The following is a 20984-nucleotide window of genomic DNA, read 5'->3' on the forward strand; positions in this document are numbered from 1 at the left end:
TGAGAACTATAAATTTCCACCAGGCACAGTGACTCATGCCTGTAATCCCAACACTTTGGGAGGCCCAAGTGGGTGATTGCTTGAGGCTAGGAGTTTGAGACCACCTGGGCAACATGGTGAAACCCAGTGTCTCCAAGAAATACAAAATTTAGCCAGGCATGGTGTTGTGCACCTGTAGTCCCAAGCTACCCAGGAGGCTGAGGTGGGTAGATTGCTTAAGCCTGGGAGTTCAAGGCTAGAGTGAGCTATGATCAACACCACTGCACTCCAGTGTGGGTGACTCTGTCTCTAAAAAAATGAAGACGAGGACGGGCATGGTGGCTCATGCCTGTAATCCCAGCCCTTTGCGAGGCTGAGGCGGACTGATCACCTTACGTCAGGAGTTCTAGACCAGCCTGGCTAAAACATGGTGAAACCCCATCTCTGCTAAACTACAAAAATTAGCCAGGCATGGTGGCAGGTGCCTGTAATCCCAGCTGCTCAGGAGGCTGAGGCAGGAGAATCACGAACCCAGGAGGCAGAGGTTGCAGTGAGCTGAGATTGTACCACTGAACTGCACTCCAGCCTCGACAACAAGAGGGAAATTCCATCTTAAAAAAAAGAAGAGGAAGAGGAAGAGGAAGAAGAAGGAGGAGGAGGAGGAGGAAGGAGAAGAAGAAGAAGAAAGAAAAAAGAAGAAAAGAAAGAAAAGAAACATGAATTCTCAAATCCCACCCCAGTCCTGCCGAATCAGAAACTTGGGGACTGGGCCCTTTGACTCTGTTTTAACAAGCCCTCCTGGAGACTCTTCTGTGCACTGAGGTTGGGGAAGCACTGGTTTGGTTTCCAACCCAGCTGTAATTTCTGAGCCTCTGGGGAGCTTTGCAAACACAGCAGGGCTTAGCTCCAGGGATTGCAGGTGGGCATCTGTTGTTATTGTTGTTAACTCCCAAGGTAATTGGAATATGCAGCAAGGTTTGAGAAGCACAAGTGTCATACAAAGAACAGGGCTTTGAGGTTCGAGAGCTGGGTTCAAATTCCTGTTCGGACATGACTCGCATATGCCTTAAGCTTTCTAAGTCCTACTTGGTCCATCTGTTGAAAGCTGGAAATGAGCCCTGAATGAGAAGCTGGCATCGTTTCTGGAGCATGGCAGGTGCCCAGTGAACATTATCTCTCATCTTCTAAGCTCCCAGCACAAGCATGGCCCCCAGCTGATGCCGGAATGCACGTTGAGAGTGTCGGAAGGAGGACCTAGATGCTGGGGAGCGTGTCTTGGGATGGGACCTTAGAAGTCCTGTCCGGTGCTGAAAGCTGACCATCTGGACATACAAGTGTGCACCCTGTGCCATGGGGTTTGGAGCTGGCAGGAGGTGCAGCTGAGCCGTGCATGTGGCATGTGGAAATTACGAGGGCGCTGGCCTTGTATATGCGTCACCTTGGGGCTGCCAGAACAAAACAGTGCAGGCTGGGGGGCTTGCACAACGCAGAGCCCCGGATGCCAGAAGTCCAGGATCAAGGCGTTTAATGGGTTGGTTGCTCCTGAAGCCTCTCCATGGTGTGGGACGGCTGTCTTCTCCCTGTGTCTGCACGTGGCCATCCCTTTGTGTGTGTCTGTGTCCGCATCATCTCTTAGAAGCATAGGAGTCAGACTGGATCTGGGCCACCCTCATGACCTGCCCACCTCCCTAAGACCCCACCTCCTAATACCATCGCGTTAGGGGTTAGGATTTCCACCTATGAATTTTGGGGTGGAGGCACACAGACATCGACAACTACTGAATTGGCCTCTGGTTGGCCCCTTGTGTGATGCAATCAGTGCTGCAGTGAAGCTCATGAGCAGGGTGGTCCTGGTAGGTGTGCAGTTAGCTGCGGGCCAAATTCCACATCTTCAGCTCTACAATTGTGGTTTTCTCTCAAACATGTGAAGTGCACACAGCCTCAAAATCCCCAGTGCAGAGGGCTGCGAGAGTGGGAGGAAAACAGTGGCTACCCACGCCGCCCCTCAGCTCGGCCCTATGCCCCAGAGCCAGAAGCTTCCGGAGAGTTCTCTGGCCCCTCGCTGTTCCATCAGCCCCAGCTTCTCAGGTCCTTCCCAGACGTCCCCACCTGAACCAGCGGCCACATTCCCTGTCCTCCCCTCCTCCAGCCCCGTGTTCCTCACATGAGGAGGGTGTTCCTCACCTGCCGGCATCAGACCAACTTCCTTGTTGTCAAAAATCCAGGTAACCTCTTCCCAGAGCTCACCACACTCTGGCTTGGGCCACAGGGCAGCCTCATTTGTCCCGCACCTTCCTTCCCTTCCTTCCCTTCCTTCCAGCTGCCTCTGCCCAGCCAGCAGCGTCTTGCTGGTTCTTTCCAGCCTGTGTGTGGATCTGTATTTCCAGGCCCCCGTCCTCTCTCTCTCTGCCGTCCCCCTCTCTGGTGGTCTCTGACATCACTTCTAGGCTGTAAAAATGTAGGGCTAACACCTCCACCCTTATTTCCTGGGTCCCCACACCATCCTGCACTCCCTGAAGACTTGGCAGATGTGGAAATCCCATTGGCTCTCCTGCTCCAGTCCTTTTCCTTCTGGACGGCCCCGCAGACCTGCAGGGAAAGCTGGGGATGTTCATGGGAGCTGGGCTGCAGCTCTGGGCTGGCCTGGATCAGCAGGCAAATTAAAAAAAAATTTTTTTTGAGACAGGGTCTTGCTCCAGGCTGCAGTGCAGTGGTGCAATTATGGCTCACTGGAGCCTCAAACTCCTGGACTCAGGCAGTCCCGAGTAGCCCAACCACAGGGATGCACCACCATGCCCAGCTTATTATTATTATTATTATAGAGATGGGGGTCTCACTATGTTGCCCAGGCTGGTCTCAGACTCCTGGACTCAAGCAATCCTCCTGCCTTGGCCTTCTCAAGTACTGGGATTCCAGGCAGAGCCACTGCGTGGCCAGGAGGCACTTTTCATTCTTCCCCTCTGATCCTGACAATGATCTTCCAGGGTGAACAGAAGGATCCCCATTTCACAGAGCAGGCTCAGTGACATCTCACGGTGACGCAGGTGGTGGGTGGCAGGATGCAGCGGTGGAGCCCATCCCTCCCACCCCTGACCCTCCTGACTCCTCCCCTCCAGCCCTCATGAGCCAGTGGCAGTGACTCCAGCTTCCCTGTTAGCAACAAGAGTCACTGCCCCTCCCCTGGCCACGACCAAAGGCCAATTTCGCTTCCCATCACCTCCTGTCCCCGTGTCCCCACTGGACCAGGAAGAGGACAGTCACAGCTGGGTGCATAACTTGGCACTGTGTGGGTAAATCAGGCAAATGACTTAGCTGATCAGAGCCTCAGTTTCCCCAGGGGTAAAATGGGGGTAACAACGTCTTTGTGTAGAGATAAGAGGTTATATGGATTGTGGGACACCCGTTCCAGGGCCTAAGAAGTCACACCCAGTGTCACCTCCTCTGTTCACCCCTTTTCCTTTCCCTCAAGCCTCTTTTCACTCCTGGACTTCACTCCTGTGTGGCACCCGACAGCGGTAGCCACGCATTTACGTGCTCTGTCCCAAGACAGGCTCCTTCCCATCCTGCCTGCCCTCCTGCCGCAGACCTGGCAGGCCCAGATGAGGAGCTCAGAGAGGCATCAGGCAGCACCCGCCCTGCACGTCCTGAGCTGGAGTCCAGGCCAAGCAGTCTCCGAGTGACAGTTTCATGGTCGAGGCCACGTCCGCAGCAGCGCAGAAACGCCTCCCTCTCTCCACCTCAAGTGGGACTTTGTGAAGGTCCTCGCATTCTGTATTCTGGCTCCTTGCTTGCCAAGCAATCTTCTGCCCACTTCCTTCCCACGTGGCTTCAACAGGGAGAGAAGCTGACCAGCAAAATCCCACTCCCCTTGGCCCACGTGTCACAGATCAATGGGTGGGCGTTGTGAGGATGGCGTGGCTTCCCTACAGCCTCTGAGTGGCTCAGCCTCACCCATCTGCTAGGGCACCCGCCAGCTGTGATTTCTCAATATAAATGCAAATCAGGTGACCGACTGTGAGTCTCGTGGCTCAAGCAGCGCCTGTCCTCAAGGGCGGTCTGTTCCCATTTTTGCTCTCAGAATCAGGATCAGAGCTCTGGACAGCTGCCTGGGTCCTGGAGAACACCCCTTTGACCCTGCAGCAGGGAGATGACAAAGTCATAGAGGCTCCAGGACAGTGGGGACGATACATCTCACTGACATGGAGATGCTTAGAATTTAGGGGGTCCAGCAACTTAGATGGGAAAAATGACGTTATTTTCACAGCCTCCAACTGAAATGGAATATTTCCTTCTACTACGAATGTTGACAACAAAATAGGAACTTTGTCACTAATTAAAAAATCACAGATATTTTCATCACATTAATTATTGCAGCTTTTTGAAAACATTGTTTATGCTCATCACTACTTTAAATTATGGCAGCAATTAGACAGGAAGACTTGTTATTTAATGCATTAAGAAGCACATATTAGGAAAATATTTTGATAACTGTGTCTCAGTATAATTAGTCTTCTTTGTAATCCCATATAATCAATGTGTTTTATTCATTTGAATACCTTCTGAGAGGAGGCCGAGTTGATGGCTCACGCCGAAGGAGTCCGTGGCATCCACAGGGGGAAGGGGCTCAGCAGGGTCTGCGACGGCCTCTCTTAGGACGAAGGAATCCTGAGACCACGCTGCCACCCGTCCATCTGCTGCTGCCAGAATTCTTCCAGTGATGGTAAGTGCAGTGGGCACTAGGCTGCTCAATGAGTAGCCATCCTTTCCCTGTCCTCCTTGCCAGCAGAACCCACTTCCATGACATGGGAGGAGGCGGGAGGTGGCTGTTTCCTGGCTTCCCAAGGACCCGGCTCTGGGCAGTGGAACCTGGGAAGACTAAGGGGCGGGGAGTCTAAGGGGCGGGGAGTCTAAGGGGCGGGGAGTCTAAGGGGTGGGATGGTCATTGGCAAAGGTGCATCTTCCCGAAGTCAAAAAGCAAAGATGCACAGGAGGAAGCATGCTCCAGGTCTGTTGAGTGACAAATGTTGGACGTTTGTCCACTCCAAGTCTCATGTTGAACTCTGACCCTCAATGTTGGAGGTGAGGCGTGGCGGAAGTGTTTGGATTTTGGGGGTGGGTCCCTCCTGAATGGCTTGGTGCCATTATCACAGGAGTGAGTGAGAACTGATTGCTGAAAAGAGCCTGGCTCCTCCTGCCCCTCTCGCCATGTGATGCCTGCTCCCCTCTGCCTTCCACCACCAGTGGAAGCTTTCTGAGGCCTCCCCAGAAGCAGAAGCTGGAGTCATGCTCCTTGTACAATCTGCAGAACCATGAGCCAAATAACCTACTGTTTCCAGTATTCCTTTACAGCAACGTGAACAGACTGAGTCCCGAGTACCCACTGTACTGAAATGAACCACGGTGGGAGGGGATGGAGGGGAGGGGTGGTCGGACAGGGAGCAGTTTGTCCACAGTAATGTCAAGCCCCAGGATCAACGTGGAATTCCATTACCTTTGGATTTATTGTTATACAAGACAACATCTCTTCTAATTTAACCTCCACTTAGGTGGGCTTTTTATGAAAGCTCTCCCATTGAGAATTCTCCCAACTTGAGAGCAAAGAGGACAGTCTCGGGGAAACTCCACAGTGGCTTTGGTGCCCCCCAAGGGTTCTTTCCACGCCCTTCAGGAGGCTGGTGCCTTGTTGAGACTGGGTCTTTACTCCTGAAGAGGAAATCATGGCTACTGCTCTATGATGCTCCTTATAACTGCATCCAGAGTCTGGTTCAAATCTGACTCACCCGTGGGTGTCACCTGGGCTGAGGACCAAAAGGTCTTCTCTGTAGCCCCTGCCCAGACCACTCCAGCCTGGGGCCCCAGGAGCTCAGGCAGAAACTGCTGAGCGAACACTCCTATTTACCCCTTTGGAACCCTAGGGGAGACAGTAGCTTTTGGAAACAGGATGTATGTTACCTGCAGGCACACACAATGCATAAAATCAAATATATATACATTGTATTAGGAGATTGCTGAGAAATAGGCAAGAACTGCTGAGAAGAGAGTTTTCTCTTCTCTTCTGTAGGTTAAGTCCATGAACAGAAGAGTGTGTCAGAGGCATTTTTTCTGGCTGAACATTCTTGACAATGTGAAGTTATGCTGCAGAATCCAATCGCTGAGTTGGGCTGGGTATTTCATCCTGAAAAGCATTGCAAGCCTGACCCTTTCTGCTCCAGTCAGGAACTCCTGTCATTCCCCGCCCCCAGAGCCTTCCCCAGCATTCACAATGCTCACGCACGGGGCCCGCCTGCCAGTCTGTCTTCTTCCTCCTGTGCTGTGCCCATCAGGGGGTCTTGCTGCTGTGTCCCGGTGCTGGGACCTCTCAGACGCTGCACCCCTGCCGGCAACGCTCTCCCTCGCCAAGTCCCAATCCCACAGAACCTTCGAGACATGGCGCCAACAAGGGTGGACCACCCCCGGCCTCCACCGCCCCAAGAGCCTGCATTTGGCATGTTCTATTTGTCAACATTTAACATGTTTCCTCCTCACCCTAGGTCTTCTTTGGGACTATCAGCGCAACAGTTTTTCAACAAATAGTTAAGGAATAAATAAACCTCTCCCTGTTATCAGAGCAGGAACCACGCACGGGATCCCTAGGGGGCTCCGGTGGGCGCTACGAAACGATGCTGAGAGTTCCTTTAGTTTTCTCAAATGGCAGCAAATTTTTAGTGTCCCAAATAATAGGGAAAGAAAATGGATTACATGTGGTCTCTAGAAGGTTTCAGACATTCATTTGGGCCAGTCCTGCCAGTGGCCAACCTCCTACCTCACCCCAATCTCAATCAAAATTGCTAAATAATTGGGCCAGGCACGGTGGCTCAAGCCTGTAACTGTAATCCCAGCACTTTGGGAGGCCGAGGTGGGTGGATCATTTCAGGTCAGGAGTTTGAGTCCAGCCTGGGCAACATGGTGAAACCCCATCTCTACTAAAAATACAAAAAAGTAGCCAGGTGTGGTGGTGGGGGCCTGTAATCCCAGCTACTTGGGAGGCTGAGGTAGGAGAATCACTTGAACCTGGGAGGCAGAGGTTGCAGTGAGCCAAGATCACACCACTGCACTCCAGCCTGGGTGACAAAGTGAGACTCTGTCTTGAAAAAAAAATTGCTAAATAATTGGTCAAGGTTATGTTTCCTTGAACCCTTGTGGGGCTGTTCAAATGTAGGTATTTTTGTTTCTGTTGTTGAGATGGGAATCTTGCTTCGTTGCCCAGGCTGGTCTTGAACTCCTGGGCTCAAATGATCCTCCTGCCTCAGCGTCCTGAATAGTTGGGATTACAGGCACACACTACTGTGGCCTGGATCAGATGTAGGAATTTAAAAGATAACAAAAGGCTGGGTGCGGTGGCTCATGCCTGTAATCCCAGCATTTTGGGAGGCCGAAGCTGGCAGATCACTTGAGGTCAGGAGTTCAGGACCAGCCTGGCCAATATGGTGAAACCTCATCTCTACTAAAAATTCAAAACATTAGCCAGGTATGGTGGTGAGTGCCTGTAATCCCAGCTACTTGGGAGGCTGAGGCAGGAGAATCGCTGGAGTCACTGAGGTGGAGATTGCAGTGAGCCGAGATTGCAACACCACACTCCAGCCCAGGCGACAGAGCAAGACTCCATCTCAAAAAAATAAATAAAATAAAAATAAATAAATAAATAGTATCTGAAGAACCTCAGAGAGGCTTGGATGGAACTGGAGAGCCCCAGGTAACTGGTAAACAAGTCTATAAATCTTAACTACTTGAAAAACTGTAAAAATATTTCCCTCCCTGGTATGAAGCACAGGGTCTGGGTTCCAGTGCCAAGGGCTGGCTCCAGGCAGGTACACAGGAAGGACATGACCTTGAGCAGACTAGCAACTTCCGTCACCAGCTTCACCTGTGGCTGTAAAATGCAAATGTATTTAAGGGCTTGGCTGGGTGCCTGGCACGTCATAAACACTCCACGAATGATAATGATTACTATTACAAAGAATAACCAATCAAAGGGCACAGCAATTAAAGCACATCTGCAAAGGGTGATAAGAAACGGCCACTGAGCAGGAACTGCAGAAGGCTGACCCCATCCCAGTCCCCACACCCACCCCACCCAGCCCTCACACACTAGGACAGACTCTGGCCAGCAAAGAGCAGTATCTAGAAAGTATCTTCTCTTTATTTAAGTTAAACAATTTTCAAGGATGGTTTCCATCTATAAAATGGACAAAGTACAAGCTCTGTACAGCAGTTCTTTTTAAAAATCAACTGGAAAAAAAAATTACCAAACTATATTTTGAATTTGCAAAACATACTCACAGATACCATCATCTGAGCTTTTATGAAGACATAAGAAAGGACCACCACAGAGAAGACAACTCACTTCGGCACGCTTTGCTCGAAGGGCTCTTAGGAAAGAATTCTGAGTTTTAAAAACAGGAGTGGGAGGGTGGGATAGTCCCGATGACTAAAAAATAACGCAACCACAGTAAGTCACTTTGGCACACTGTGTCATGTAAACATAGCTCACCGCAAAGGACCCCTCCCCAGCCCACCTCTGCTCTTGACACCCGGACCATCCAAAGCCATCCCCCAGCTCAGGGACAGGACGCTGCCCCCAAGGCATGGCCGCACAAGGGCCTGGGTAGACATAGCTGATGACACGAAGGCTGAAAGGACCTGGGGGTGCGGGCAGGGTGAAGGTGTGGGGGCAAGGGATTAATCAAAAAACTTGATTTTAAAACAAGCCAGATTCATCCATTTTTTTTTCCCTCCTAACAGCAGTAGTAGCTCGCGGGTGACAGGGTCTGACAAAAGAACCTGGGTGCTGCGGGCTAAGCATGCCCTGCTCTGGCCTGCATTCCACAGCCTTGCACGGGTACCTAAGGGGGTTTTCCTCAGGCTCCCTCAAAGAGCCCACTGTGAAAGACAGAAGCGTGCGGAGTTACTCCGGCGTGGGGCCACACTGCCCACTCAGGACACATCTGGTTGCATGGCAGGGGAGGCGGGAAGAGAAGACCTATAGGGCAGGCCTCCAGCCAGGCTTCCACCTTGGGCCGCTGTCCGACAGTGCACACCCGTGGGGCTCCTGCCGGGGAGGAGGACACACAGTGGCCTCTTTCATACAAGACACAGGGAGGAGCATGGCACCGACACAACCTCCCAGGGCAGCTCCTAACTCCAAGGCCACTGCTGTCCCTCCGAGGGGCCTGCAGGTGTGCCTATCTGATGCTTTTCTCGGACTGCCAGGCCGTGCCAGCCTCTCTGAGACTAAGCAATCTGTGTGTATGGTGCTGGAGAAGGCGGCTGGGAATGGAGGAGGAAGCAGGGCACCAACCAGAGTGGCGGGGTGACGAGGAACATTCCTGAGCACCCAGGCAGACGCCAGGCACCTCTCCCCGTTAAGACTTTTAGTTCATAACTGTCCGTGGTTTAACAGGACCCCAAGGCTCTTGTCTCCTGTCCTGAATCCTCAGTGTAAATGAGCAGGTATTGTTTGGTTCTGACCCTTCCTAATTCTTTCCCCAAAGCCCCCTGAAGCAGTCACGTTGGCCAGGTGGGGTGTGGGAGGGGGCTGCGGGCGGGGCAGGACTCACTGCCTGGCTGGAGATCCCCAGGCCAGCAGGTGTGCAGGACTGTGAGCCAGGCCTGTGCCCAGGCTGAGAGGCTCATCCCTGACACTGCTGGCCATTAATTCTGAAGGCCCAGCATGCAGGGCTGAGATCACAATGAGGCCAATGCTAGCGTGTGACAGCTGCCTGGCATCATTGGTCTGCCCTGTCGCCAGGGGGCAGCGGTATCGCTGGCTCACATTGGGAGCTATGGGGTGTTGTTTATATTCCTTAAAGAAAAGAAATTTAATGTAAAAAGACCCAAAGTGATATGTGTCAAAATAAGTAACCCCTCCAGGTTCACAGATACGCATAGCACACAAAGTGGATTCTGACACACAGTAGTGACTCTCAGGCTGACTGACGCCCAACAGGGATGCCCGGGCTGAGGCCGGTGGTCTGGAGGAAGCCCCCCCAGCTGGCCACAGCAGTAGCACCAACTGGCTGATCGGGCTCCAGGGGACAAAGGCCACCTCCTCCCTCCGTGAGAACCTGGCCCCACCGGGCTCTGGCCCCTTCTCCTGGAAGCTGCGAACGGCTTTGTGGGGAATTTACAAGATGATGATGATCTACACAAACCATAGGGAACTGACCGTACATTCTTTCTACAGAAACCATAGGGAACTGACCGCACATTCTTCCTACAGAAACCATAGGGAACTGACCGTACATTCTTTCTCTATATAGCTTTATATTTAGCGTCCCACCTTAGAAAACTTCATCCTCAGATTTAGCAAGTACATCAGGTGGAGGGGAGTCTGGACCAGGAAGACACTTGGGAACGGAGCAGAGAGAGGGGCTATCGACGTAAACCTGCCACGTGACACGACTCGGCTTTGTGGAAACCATATGTGATTTCGATGGGATCGAAAATGGAGATTTCAAGAGTTCTCCTCGCTCCCCTGGGCATGTGTGCCCCCTCCTCCCGCCCTGCCCTCAGCTCGCATGCGTCCCCCCTTCAGTTACTTCTTCTACCACTCCCCGGTCGGCCGTTGCTGGATGTCACTCAGTTGCAGAGCCAGCGGAAGTGAAAGCTGGAAGGAAGAGGGGCACTCCGGCCTGGGGAAGGGGGCCCAGCTGGGCTGCACCGAGAGGAGGGGGAGGGCAGTTCTCGCTTCTTGCCGCTGTTGTGTCTGCACAGTCGTCCGTGCCTTGCCGAAGTTCGACTTTCAGACCATGATGGAATACTGAGGTATATTAGTTTCGCAGAAAGTTTAAGAAACATAATCAATAATGTGATCACCAGACTCCACCCGATGGTGCAGGAGACAGGACGGCAGGGCCTCCCGGGCCCTCCTACTGCTGCAGGTTGAGCGAGAACTTCCACTGCTGCGAGAGGGCTGGGCCGCACACCTCCACGCTCAGGCCCCCGCTCTTGGCTGTGCGACTGTCCAGGCACAGGTTGCTGCCCACGTGCCTCAGCTTGGAGTTGCCCTCGATCTGTTCCCATTTCTGCAAGACACAGGAGAATGCCTTAGAGTGTGGCTCCAAGCAAAGGAGTACAAACAGATCTGTGTGAATTCAGGGCCTTGTGCTGCTGCTGGGGGCCCAGGAAGGAAACGTATTCTCTGCCTTGGATCAAAACTCAGAAACTCTCTTGCCCCAACCTTTCTGTGGGCCTCCTCTGAGCCCCAGCACTCTGGGCACCCACCCCTTCATCATTAACACAAGGATTTGATGTAGGGGAATTTGCATGCCTTCGTAAGAAAGCTTGATCCAGTGATGGTTCACCCCAAGATGAGATCCACACAAAGCAGAGCCAGCTCCTCCCCTGGCTGCTGGAAAGCAGCCCTGTCTGGAGGCCTTAGTCTCGGCACCTCCATGCTCCCACTTAGGGCTTTCTGCTCGGGGGAGCCAGAGGAACCATGTCAGGCCAAATGTCAGGAAGAGAGATGCTTGTGTGAACAGAACATAGGGCTGAGAAGCCTATTTCTATGCGGTCTGTTCTCTACTGGTGTGCAAGCTCCTTGGTGGATATGAGAAACTTGTCTCTGCTACCCTTGAGGCCCCTGGTGCTCTGTATGGCGGGGACCAATGTTTGCTGAGTTCTGAACATGCCGCTTGTAAAGTATAGGGTACGATGCCTCTTTACTAACACTCAAATCAAGCAAACAACCAAACTCAACCCACGCACCCGTTACCCACCAACCAAGCCAGAAATCAAAGCACACAACCCAGCCTGAAGGAAATCTGAGGAGCCCTGTTTATAGCAAGTAACATAAATACCCCTTTCAGCCTGAGTGCGGGCAGCTCACGCCAGTAATCCCAGCACTTTGGGAGGGAGGCTGAGGCAGGAAGATAGCTTGAGATCAGGAGTTCAAGACCAGCCTGGGCAACATGGCAAGAATTCATCTCTACAAACATTTTTAAAAAAAATTAGCAGGGCATGGTGGTGCATGCCTGTTGTCCTAGCTCCTTGCAGGCTGAGGTGGGAGGATCGCTTGAGCACAGGAGTTTGAGGCTGCAGTGAGCTATGGTCATACCCACCCCTGCACTCTAGTCTTAAGCAACAGAGCGAGATCCTATCTCAGAAAAGAAAAGAAAAATCCCCATTTAAGAATCTCTAATGTTTGTGCTTAAAAAACAAAAAGTAACCATTTTTTTCCTCCCCAAAGCTCTTGTTTCAAATAATGAAGTCTGTGGTTCTAATTAATTTTTTATACTGTGTGCACTAAAGCTCCTTCACCTAAGTATTTTTTGCAAATCCTTTTGACATGGCAGAATTAAATTTTCTCACTCTTGCCACCCTTTCCTCTTTGACTCTGCAAATATGCACATAATACGAAAACATGGACGTGCCTGGAAACCAAATATTCCAACTGGCAAAGCCAGTTCAGCTCCAAGATAAAATCTGTAAGGAGCTTCCTCTCGAGGGCCAGTGAGTGAGGCAGGGAAGAGCCGGTGCAAGCAGAGGAGCCCAGTGCTGGGGACCCGACCTGCGTGAACCACCACGAGGATGTTGTCACCCGGACCCTGCCTTCCTTATTCCCATTCACCTGCCCACCTGGAGTTCTCGCCAATAGGGAAAGACAGTGCAGTCAGAGGAGCCACGGGAGGCTTTTGCTCAGTGCCCATCATTTCGTCTTTCATTTCCGGCTCCCTCGTTTCTGTCAATCACCCCTCATGCTGTTTTTCCCCATTATCATGTAAAGTGTGTATTGAGGCTGCCCTGTCACTCTGAGCGGCCAGAATCTTCTCAACACAGAATTCGGAATGAACGGAATCTGATTCTGGCCACTGGAAGGACTGCCTGTCATGTGTCAAAGCATCAGCTAAATGAAGAACTGTAGAAAAACAATAACCAAACCCCAGCTCCGTCTCGCACAGGTGGCCTTGTCAGCTCTGATGTCTGTCTGATGGGATTGTGGTGGCGGGGGTGCAGCACAGATTTTCAAGGCAGCCAGACCCTACTGAAATGGCCCCCACATCCTCTATAATAGCCTGAGTCTTGGGGTTGAAAACCTAACAGATCCCTATTTAGACACGCCATACATCCAGAAAAACTTATTATTGACAGGTCTTCTCATGCTTCACGAAGGTCCTAAGGCATGTCAGTTATGGTTCCCCAAAACTGGGACTGAAGTAAAAACACCTGTCAGTTCTTGAAATTAAGCAATATTGAAGTAACCATTTGTTTTTTAAAAAGGTGTCATAAAGTCATCACTTTATCAATCCATTACATCCAGACAGCTCTGCTCCGTTACATCCCAGGGAATGTGTTTGAGACTCACCCGGTACTTGGCTTAGCAGATGCCAGCCTTGCCCTTGAGGAGCTTCCTCTTGAGAGGCCAGTGAGTGAGGCAGTTTCTAGGTGGTTTGGGTACAAGCAATGGTAGCTTTCTCTTGTTTAACAGGCACTCCCTTACACATTTTGGTATCAAGTCATCAACACAGATGGACATTTAGAGATGTGGATTATGACCAGAACCCTACAGAAGGGCTCCCACTGCCAGGAATCTGGGACTCTGCAGAGCAGGGAAGGAGGAGCACCCAGAGCTGGCACAGGGGTTTGAAGACAGACAGGTGAAAGAGGGCCCTCTGTAAGCACCTGTCTGACAGCTGGGGTCTGAACAGGGGACTCGGTCCTGGCCTGGTCTTCCCAGATGACTCTAGGTTGGAGGCAATGACTTTCTGAGCCTCAGCTTTCTGTGCTGTGAAATTAGGGTTGGACTAGAAGCTGGCTTAGGCTCTTGGCTCCAGTAGGCTCCGTGCCTCACTTTCCCTACATCTCATCTATCTCTAAGAACCAACTGTAAGAACCAACCTCCACCTCCCTGGTTCAACATGCATAGTCCGTCATTAGAAAAACATTAATGGCAGGCATTTCAAGTATGGGCATACTAGGACGACCTTTTGTGCTTGCATTCCCATTAACAGTTACCCCATGTCTTGAGAAAGGGTGTGCCCACAAGCTGCCACAAGGGAGTATGTCAGAGAAAACCAGCTTACAAGGCAGGTAAAGTCTATTCTGAAATGTTTAAAGAAACTGTGTTTATATGTGTGTGTGTACGTATATATATGTGTACACATGCGGTGTGTATATATGTATATGTGATGTGTATATATCGGTGGTGCTATGTATATGTATATATGCTTATCGGTGGTGTTATGTACATATATGTGCCATGTATATGTGGCATGTATATATATATGTGGCATGTATGTATATGTGGTGTGTATATATGTACACATACAGCATATATATATGTATATATGTGGCATGTATATATATGTGGTGTGGGTATATATGTATATGTGGTGTGTATATATGTACATATACAGCATATATATATATGTATATATGTGGCATGTATATATATGTGGTGTGGGTATATGTATATGTGGTGTTTGTATATATGTATATGTGTGGCATGTATATGTATATATGTGGCATGTATATATGTATATGTGGCATGTATACATGTGTTTAATGTGTATATATGTGGCATGTATATATGTATATATGTGGCGTATATATGTATATATGTGGTATATATATGTATATATGGTGTGCATATATGCATACATATGTGGCGTGTATATGTGGTTCGTATATATGTATATGTGCTGTGTATATATATGTTGTGTGTATATATGTATATATGTGGTGGTGTGTATATATGTGTATATATGGTATCTATATATGTGGTGTGTATATATGTGGTATATATGTATATATATGCACACACATATACAGACACACACATACTTGCATTATGTATCGAGTACCATCCACTTGAACATTAATCATTTAGAATTTCTATAAATTTAAATAGAAAAAAGTGTTCGATGATTAAACAAAAATAGCTAATTTCTCTTTAAATTTTTCAGTGGCATAGGGAAGAGAATGAGAATATAATCAGAAATAAGCAACAGTAGGCTTGTGGCTTAAGTCCAATAGGGCAGCTAGACATTATTCATAGTGATGCAAAAGAACACCTAAGTACACGCCGAGCTGGATGCTTCATGAGGCTGCGCAAAGCAAGAGGGCGCAGGCCGTGGCTGCCCTGGTCTGGGTTAATCATGGGCACCCACGGGTGCCTGCAAGCCGTACCTGTCTGCTGTCATTTTCTCGGCAGCCCTGCAGCTTTATAAGAGAGCCCGGTGCCCGGTCCACCACAGTAAGGCACAAATCCATGTGCTTCACCGACTTCTCCTTCGTCAGGGCCCATTCCTGGAACACAAAACCAGAAGTCAGAGGCGTGCTATGCACAGGGCTGTGAAAGGAAAGAAGGGGCACCAATGAGGGCTCCAAAAGGAAAAGGGTCAGGGTGCGGAGCTTAGATTCAGAACCCCTGAGCCACCTGAGAACGGAAGAATTACTTTTTGCCTAAGGGCAAATTTATAACACCAGAGATGTGGGAGAACCTCACAATTGAGCAGTCAGTTGGCTGAGTGATGTGAAGTGCTCTGAGGATCTCAGTAACTAAAATAAAATTATTAACCATTTTAGCCCCAAATACAAGTTAGACTGCCTTGTATTTTTACTTATAGAAATTTGTATTTTAAATACAAAAATTTACTTATAGAAAAATTACTTATATAATTTTTAATTATAGAAAAAAAATCATTTTTCTATAATTCAATGCGAATTGTAAAAACTGTGGCACAAGCTTGGTTATACACCAGGTAGACAGTCGGCAACTGGTCCACCCATGCTGTTTTGGGATGACTCTGCCCTCATGCAGGTATGGCCTGCAAACAGCATTGATGAGAATGTGAACTGTAGTAAATAACACATTGCATACTGAAGCAAAATATATCATGTATAGCCTCCTGAGTGAATGCTAATTGATCTATGGATGCTCATGAAGCCCTCTGAAAACTGGAGGAATAGATCTATGCATTTCTCCACACACATTACAGCTAAATTTAATTAGGTGCTATGTGCCAGGCGTTATTTTAAGCCCTTTATACAACAGCTCCATGAGGGCTACTATTATTCTCATTTTATAGATGAGAAAACTGAGCTAGAGAGTGTTTAAATCACAAGCCCACGATGTTAACAAACAGAAACACATATATACGTATAAACACACACAAGTTATAGGCTGCGACAGGGTGAGAGGACAACCATTTTGGATACTAAACAAGACATGGTCCCAGGCGGCAGAGGAGGCCAGAACCTGTTCCGGACAGGGCCACAGCAGGGACTGGGCTTCTGACCATCACTCTCCACTTGTCCCACCCAAAGGGATGAACACCCCTTAATATCCAGAGGCAGCAAGGCCCTTTCCAGCTTAAAACCCCACAGGGACTCACTATCTACTTCCATCCCCTTCCACTCTAAGCCCTGGCACGCTGCGGTGGCCCTCCCCTCCCTTCATCTGTTTGTCTTTCCATCGGTCTGTCCCATGACCACCTGCTGCACACCTGCGTGACACAGGCACTGTCACACAGCCAGGCTCACTTTCTAGTGGGGAAAATGAAAGACACACAAATAAATGTATTCTGTAACTACAGGCTATTATGTGTATTCTGAAAATGAAAGACACACAAATAAATGTATTCTGTAACTATTATGTGCTATGAAGGCACTGTTTTTCTTTTTTCTTGGTTCTTGGAAACAGAGGTAAGGAAAGGAACAAATAGTGTTTAAAGAAGCCTCACTGTCTAGTACCTACATCGTGTTGGAACAAATAGTCCGTCATTAGAAAAACATTAAAAGCTGACGATACAGCTGGGTGAGGTGGCTGAGGCCTATAATCCCAGCACTTTGGAAGCCAAGGCGGGAGAACTGCTTGAGGCCAGGAGTTCAAGATCAGCCTAGGCAACATGGCGGGACCTTGTTTGTACTAAAAATAAAAAATAAGTTGACCGGGTGTGGTAGTGCACATCTGTGGTCCCAGCTACTTGGGAGGCTGAGGTGGAAGGATCGCTTGAACCTGGGAGGCTGAGGCTGTAGTGAACGGTGATTGTGCCACTGCATTCTAGCCTGGGTGACAGACCGAGACCCTGTCACAAAACATAACAAAACCCTAAAGATTCCAGCATTCAGACCTTACATAACCACGGGCGGGGTGCGCCATCTCCAGCCCTCAGCATCAGCAGAGGGGATGCAGAGGCACGGATGCCCGTCTAGGAATCAGTGAAGAGACTTTCACCTGTCTGAAGACTTCCTTCTCCCCTAACAGGGAGGGAGGCTTGCCTGCTCACTTCCCGGGTCTTCCATTTTCTCACCTTTTAATTTGTGTTCCTCACATTCTACTCCGTGAGGAATTCTAGGAAAAATGGATTCTAGGTCAAATAAATTTGGGAAACAGATGTTGTGCTGCGTTTATCTCTTGGAAATTCAGTCTATTAAAGGCTCTGAAGAGTCCTAGAGTGGAAGCACCTGCTTGGCCTGTGCACTGTGGCCTCCCAAACACGGCATGGAGGGAGCCCTGACCCACCCACTCCTGCCGGCCACATTCTTTGGGGAAGGCCACCCAACTTTGAGTCGAATCCCAACATTCTATGATGTTGTCATTCAACATGGGTGAGTTCCAGCCAGCTCTTCTAAGCAGCCACAGGCACTCCACATCACCCACACTCTAGGACAGTATGACATCATAAACATAATCATTTGGTCTCTGCCCCTGGTTTCTGGCACAATCACAAGGCTCCTAAAACTCTTGCCATTTCCTGAGCTACAAGGGTTTTAAGACCGTCTTTCATTCTAGTGTTTTGTCTTTGACTCCGGTTCCTGACAGACAGCTCTTAATCCCTTGGAATTTCTTGGGTGATGGGAGTGTCTTTTGTTCTAATGAAGCAACTCTAATGGGCTCCTGGATGGGGCTGGTCACCAGAAAGACCAGGTTATGCCGAGAAGCTTGAAACTGTCAGTCCCCCACCACCCCATCCTCTGGGAAGGGGAGAGGAGCTGGAGGTCACGCCCATGTGATGACGCCTCCGTCAAAGTCCCTGCACTCCGGAATGTGGCTGCCGGACACGCGGAGGCGCTGGGAGAGCAGCACACCTGGAGAAGGCACACCTGGAGAGGGCACACCTGGAGAGGGCACACCTGGAGAGGGCAACCTGGAGAGGGCATGGAAGCTCTGACACCCCAGCTCCACACCGTGCACTATGCATCTCTCCCATCCAGCTGCTCCTGGGTTTCAGTCTTTCCTAATAAACAGGTAAACCAGGAAGTAAACCGTTTCCCTGAGTTCTATGAACTGTTCTTGCAAATGAATGAATTCAAGGTGAGGTTGTGGGAGCCCTGAGTTCGAGTCAGACAGCAGGTGACAACTTGGACTTGTGACTGGCATCTGAAGTAGGAGCATCTCGTGGGAGGAAGCCTTTAACCCACGGGGTCTGTGCTAACTCCGGGTAGGCAGTGTCAGAACTGAATTGACAGGTAGGACACTCAGTGCCTGCAGATAACTGGAGAATTGCTTGGTGTGGGGGGAAAAGCCCACATGGCTGGTGTCAGAGGTGAGAAGTTTGGTGAGAGTATAAAGCAAGAAAAGCAGCTTTTTTCCTATTCACTGGGTCACAGAGTACGGAAGGTGTGGAGTGTACAGAGGAAGTCGTGTGTATTTCCCATATGCAGATGGCGTTCAGGATGGAGAGGGCCAGAAAGAAGCACATTGTTCTGTCCCTGCACTCACAGGTGCCAGGGACACCACCCAGACATGTGAAACTGTGGCACATAGAGACGCCCACTCACGATGAAGAGGGGAGTCCTGAGTAAGGGGGACAACGCTGGTATGGAGAAGGGTTCCAGACTGTCCTTGGCAGCAGGTGTTGGCAGATGCTGGATGGTCTGCTGACACCCAGTTAAAGATGATGTCTGAATGTTTCTATAACCTCCTTGCTATTGTGTGCTTAATTACTGTAAAACAGACTTTACACAGGATTCCAGAAAAACTAATTCAGCTGGGCAAACAACAGAGCTAGTTGCCGTTTTGTTCTTCCGTTGCATTTCAATTATCTGAATTTGTAAAATAAAGTTCATAAATATTTAAGAAATGCTTTTTTGAGCTGCCACTCTTAAAAGACATGGCCATTCATTTTCTCATTTCCTGTGTGTCTGCCAAGGTTCAGCCGGAAACCAGATAACAAACCTCACTCTTCCGAAGCACCAGGACCTATTTTCAGTTGGGAAATATGACTTACCCTCTCGTTTCTCATCCGTGTCACATGTTATGCAAAAAAGCATCACTCTCTGTCGGTTCAGAGAGGACTCAGCACAGTGGGTTTGTGAGCTGGAACATCTGAGCCGCACTGTCTAATGTGCTAGCTACAGGGCACACGGGGCCATTTACATTTAAATTCACCAGAATGAAATGAAGTTAAACTTGTAATTCACACTAGTCATATTTCAAGTGCCCAGTTGCCACAATGTGGCTGATATACTGAATGGCAGATCTGGAGCATTCCCCTCATAGCACATGGTTCTACTGGAAAGAACTGATTAAGACAGTAGCCCAGGGAGTAAGGTGCTCCCAAGCTGAGGCTATAACATGCATCAACATGCATCAGTCATCCTGCCGTCTCACGTCACATTGTATCGCTGATGTGTTCATCTTTCCACTAGAAAACCCTTGCTCTTCAACTTCCATTTTTAAAAATGTTTATTTATTTATTTTTTTGAGACAGAATCTCACACTGTCGCCCAGGCTGGAGTGTAGTGGTGCGATCTCGGCTCACTGCAACCTCCACCTCCCTGGTTCAAGCGATTCTCCTGCCTCAGCTTCCCAAGTAGCTGGGATTACAGGTGCCCACCACCACGCCCAGCTAATCTTTTGTATTTTTAGTACAGACAGAGTTTCACCATGTTGACTAGGCTGGTCTCGAACTCCAGACCTCATGATTTGCCCATCTCGGCCTCCCAAAGTGCTGGGATTACAGGCATGAGCCACCGTGCCTGGCCCTAATTTATATTATTTTAGAAACACGGTCTCACTCTGCTGTTCAGGCTGGAGTGCAGTGGTGCAATCACAGCTCACTACAGCCTCGACCTCCGGGGCTTTAGCAATCCTCCTGTCTCAGCATCTTGAGTAGCTTGGACTACAGGTACAGGCCATCACACCTGGCTAATTTTTTTTTTTTGGTAAAGACGGAGCTTCCCTATGTTGTCCAGCCTGGTCTTGAACTCCTGGCCTCAAGCAGTGCTCCTGCCTTGGCCTCTTAAAGTGCTGAAATTACAGGTGTGTGCCACTGCACCAGGCCAAATCCTCATTTAGAATCACTTGGTAGCTCTTAAAGATCTGGTGGTGCTCTCTGACCCTAGACAAATCAGATCAGGCTCTCTGGGCACAGCAACTGGCATCAGCATTTAGTAAAAGTTCTCTGGGCAGGCTGGGTGTGGTGGCTCACGCCTGTAACCCCAGCACTCCCCAGCACTCTGGGAGGTCGAGGCATGTGGATCACCTGAGGTCAAGAGTTCGAGACCAGCCTGGCCAACATAGTGGAATCTTGTCTCTACTAAACATACAAAAATTAGCCAGGTGTGGTGGCACGTGCCTGCAATCGCTGCTACTTGAGAGGCTGAGGCAGGAGAATGGCTTGAACCTGGGAGGCAGAGGTGGCAGTGAGCCGAGATTGCACCACTACACTCCAGCCTGGGCAACACAGTCAAACTCCATCTCAAAAAAAAAAAAAAAAAAAAGTTATCTGAGCAATTCCAGGATGTGGCCATTGGAGGGGGGCTAAGAGTGGGCAGCGAGTCACCACTTACTGCTGGAAACGAAGGGAAAGCCCGCGTGTGAGAACAGTAATGGCTGCACCGTTAGCAAAAAGGAAAAGCAAAAGCAGAGCGGGAGAAGCGCCCTGCAGATCCAATCTTGTTGATTCCTTGGCACAGCCCTTCGCTGACCCCTGAAGTTCGTGCAGAGGCGAGGAACGGGTGCTCTGTGTCAAAGGTCTGTGCCATGGCTGCCCTCAGCACTGTGCCCTCTGCTCAGTGCC

At 49.7% G+C, this 20984-nt stretch overlaps 1 protein-coding gene across 4 annotated transcripts in view; it reads right to left on the reverse strand.

Annotated features, from left to right (window-relative positions):
- Positions 1-8136: 8136 nt before the first annotated feature.
- The window catches only part of GALNT2 (polypeptide N-acetylgalactosaminyltransferase 2), a 220806-nt gene continuing 207958 nt past the window's right edge, over positions 8137-20984 (reverse strand). For all 4 annotated transcript variants that reach the window (XM_033199314.1, XM_033199316.1, XM_033199315.1 and 1 more), the window contains exons 15-16: positions 15145-15264; positions 8137-11042 (exon numbers count right to left, since the gene is read on the reverse strand). In XM_033199314.1, the coding sequence (XP_033055205.1) occupies positions 10887-11042; positions 15145-15264 (276 nt within the window). In that variant the 3' untranslated portion in view covers positions 8137-10886. The remainder of the gene's footprint in view (positions 11043-15144; positions 15265-20984) is intronic.

This window comes from Trachypithecus francoisi, unplaced genomic scaffold (genome assembly GCF_009764315.1).
Source record: "Trachypithecus francoisi isolate TF-2019V2 unplaced genomic scaffold, Tfra_2.0 Lachesis_group5, whole genome shotgun sequence".
NCBI lineage: Eukaryota > Metazoa > Chordata > Mammalia > Primates > Cercopithecidae > Trachypithecus > Trachypithecus francoisi.